The sequence below is a fragment of the Nerophis ophidion genome, linkage group LG29 (genome assembly GCF_033978795.1).
Source record: "Nerophis ophidion isolate RoL-2023_Sa linkage group LG29, RoL_Noph_v1.0, whole genome shotgun sequence".
NCBI classification, from domain to species: Eukaryota; Metazoa; Chordata; class Actinopteri; order Syngnathiformes; family Syngnathidae; genus Nerophis; species Nerophis ophidion.
This window is the reverse complement of record NC_084639.1, coordinates 12804208-12807122: the sequence shown is the minus strand read 5'-3', so window position 1 is coordinate 12807122 and position 2915 is coordinate 12804208. Positions and strand designations below refer to the sequence as shown.

The following is a 2915-nucleotide window of genomic DNA, read 5'->3' as shown; positions in this document are numbered from 1 at the left end:
GTGACTGATGTGGGACATTGTTGAGCCGAAGTCCAGGTGTCCTGAATCAGGACTGTGAGAAAGAGACTCCCCAGGAGAATGCACACCTGGACACTACTGACAAATCCTTCCTCGTGATCCACGACACGTGTCTAACGTGGATCAAAGGACTTGGACCGCGTGTCTTGATGAGCGTCACTTGTTTGGTTTGAAACCTTGTCAGGAGAGCCAGAACTGCACCTGTTCCCAGGACTATTCATGTCTGGTCTCTGTTCCGTTACATCATCACCCCTCATGTTTCACGTTCTGCAGACCAGCTACTGTTTTTTTTTAACATGGTTCTTGTGTTTGCTTGGTTCCAGAAGTGGTTCCGGCTGCGCACGGCTCAGTGGCGCCAGGCCGAGGGTCTTCCAGCTGAACTGGGCTCCGTCTTGGATTGAGACCCCTCCTCGTCTTTGGACTTTTTCCCCTCCCTGCCTCCTCCCTCTTTGTTGCCTACTTGGACGAAGCTCTTGGAACTTACGGAATGTGAAGGTGTTTCTTTTGCAATATAACCTCCATGTTTTTCATGAATGTACACATTAATATGAATAAATTAAGAGTATAACGGTCTAGTCCATGCTGTGGTTTGTTAGCATAGCACTGCTGCTACTTTCATGCTGTAGCAAACCCTTTTTTACACCAAGCAGTAGGGATTTTATTCAACTCTGATTCTTGGGGTGACGATTCCTTTCAAAATCCATTCTTGATTTAATACGATACTGAAACAATTAGAATAAGGAGCAAAGATACCAGTATTACTCAGCAGGCATAAGACATTGATACAACGTTGATTATACATACAAGTCCTTTAAAACTGATTTTGCAACAATGTTGCAAAAATAATTGTAAGAGGCGACGTTGATGTCTAACGTTGGATCCATGGTGTTGGGTGGAAAATGACCAAAATCCAACCTTGATTAAACGTCGACAAAAAACATGTTGTTTCAACGTTGTTTTTTTTGTTGTAGAATATCGGTTGGGAAATGACCAAATGTCAACGGTCAAATCAACTTCACAAACTGACATCGATTAAACGTTGATAAAATGCATGTTGTTTCAACGTTGTATTAGTGTTGTGGAATAATGGTTGGGAAATGAACAAAGTTAAATTTTTAAATCAACGTCTCAACCCAACATTGATTAAACGTCGACAAAAAGCATGTTGTTTCAACGTTGTATTTGTGTTGTGGAATATTGGTTGGGAAATGACCAAATTTCAACGGTCAAATCAGCGTCAGAACCCAACATTGATTAAACGTCGACAAAAAGCATGATGTTTCAATGTTAGGTTTGTGTTGTAGAATATTGATTGGGAAATTACCAAAATTCAATGTCAAATCAACGTTAGAACCCAACATTGATTAAACCTCGTCAAAAAGCATGTTATTTCAACATTGTATTAGTGTTGTGGAATATTGGTTGGGAAATGACCAAAATTAAATTTTCAAATCAACGTCTCAACCCAACATTGATTAAACGTCGACAAAAAGCATGTTGTTTCAACATTGTATTTGTGTTCTGGAATATTGGCTGGGAAATGACCAAATTTCAATGGTCAAATTAACGTCAGCATCTGACATTGATTTAACGTCGTCAAAAAGCATGTTGTTTCAACGTTATATTTGTGTTGTAGAATATTGGTTGGGAAATTACCAAAATTCAATGTCAAATCAACGTTAGAACCCAACATTGACTAAACGTCGTCCAAAAGCATGTTATTTAGACGTTGCATTTGTGTGGTGGAATATTGGCTGGGAAATGACCTAATTTCAATGGTCAAATCAGCCTCAGAACCCAACGTTGATTAAGCGTTGACAAAAAGCATGTTGTTTCAACATTGTATTTGTGTTCTGGAATATTGGCTGGGAAATGACCATAATTCAATGGTCCAATCAATGTCAGAACTTAACATTGATTAAACGTCCTTAAAAAGCATGTTGTTTCAACGTTGTATTAGTGTTGTGGAATATTGGTTGCGAAATGACCAAATATCAATGGTCAAATAAGCATCAAAACCCAACATTGATTATACGTCGTCAAAAAGCATGTTGTTTAAACGTTGTATTTGTGTTGTGGAATATTGGTTGGGAAATGACCATAATTCAATGGTCCAATCCATGTCAAAACCCAACATTGATTAAACGTCGATACAATGCATGTTGTTTCAACGTTTTATTAGTGTTATGGAATACTGGTCGGGAAATGACTACATTTCAATGGTCAAATCAGCGTCGTAACCCAACATTGATTAAACATCGTCAAAAAGCATGTTGTTTAGACGTTGTATTTGTGTTGTGGAATATTGGTTGGAAAATGACCATAATTCAATGGTCTGATCAATGTCAGAACACAATATTTATTAAACGTTAATAAAAAGCATGTTGTTTAAACGTTGTATTAGTGTTGTGGAATATTGGTTGGGAAATGACCAAATTTCAATGGTCAAATCAGCGTCAGAACCCAACATTGATTAAACGTCGACAAAAAGCATGTTGTTTCAACGTTAGGTTTGTGTTGTAGAATATTGGCTGGGAAATGACCATAATTCAATGGTCCAATCAATGTCAGAACTTAACATTGATTAAACGTCCTTAAAAACCGTGTTGTTTCAACGTTGTATTGGTGTTGCGGAATATTGGTTGTGAAATGACCAAATATCAATGGTCAAATCAGCATCAAAACCCAACATTGATTAAACGTCGTCAAAAAGCATGTTGTTTCAACGTTGTGTTGTATTTGTGTTGTGGAATATTGGTTGCGAAATTGTCTTGTCTGTAAGATTATGTTTTGTTTTTTGCCATGTTTGGTCAGGTTATGTTTAGTTGTTTGGACATTTAGTTCTGTCTTTGCACTTCCTGGTTTGTTTTCGTCTACATGCCAACCCATTAGTTTCA

At 37.8% G+C, this 2915-nt stretch overlaps 1 protein-coding gene across 1 annotated transcript in view; it reads left to right on the top strand.

The window, feature by feature from the left end:
• Nucleotides 1-593, top strand: part of hopx (HOP homeobox) — a 14994-nt gene extending 14401 nt beyond the window's left edge. The window contains exon 2 of the mRNA XM_061891821.1: nt 342-593. Coding sequence (XP_061747805.1) covers nt 342-419 — 78 coding nt within the window. The 3' untranslated portion in view covers nt 420-593. The remainder of the gene's footprint in view (nt 1-341) is intronic.
• The last annotated feature ends 2322 nt before the right edge of the window (nt 594-2915 follow it).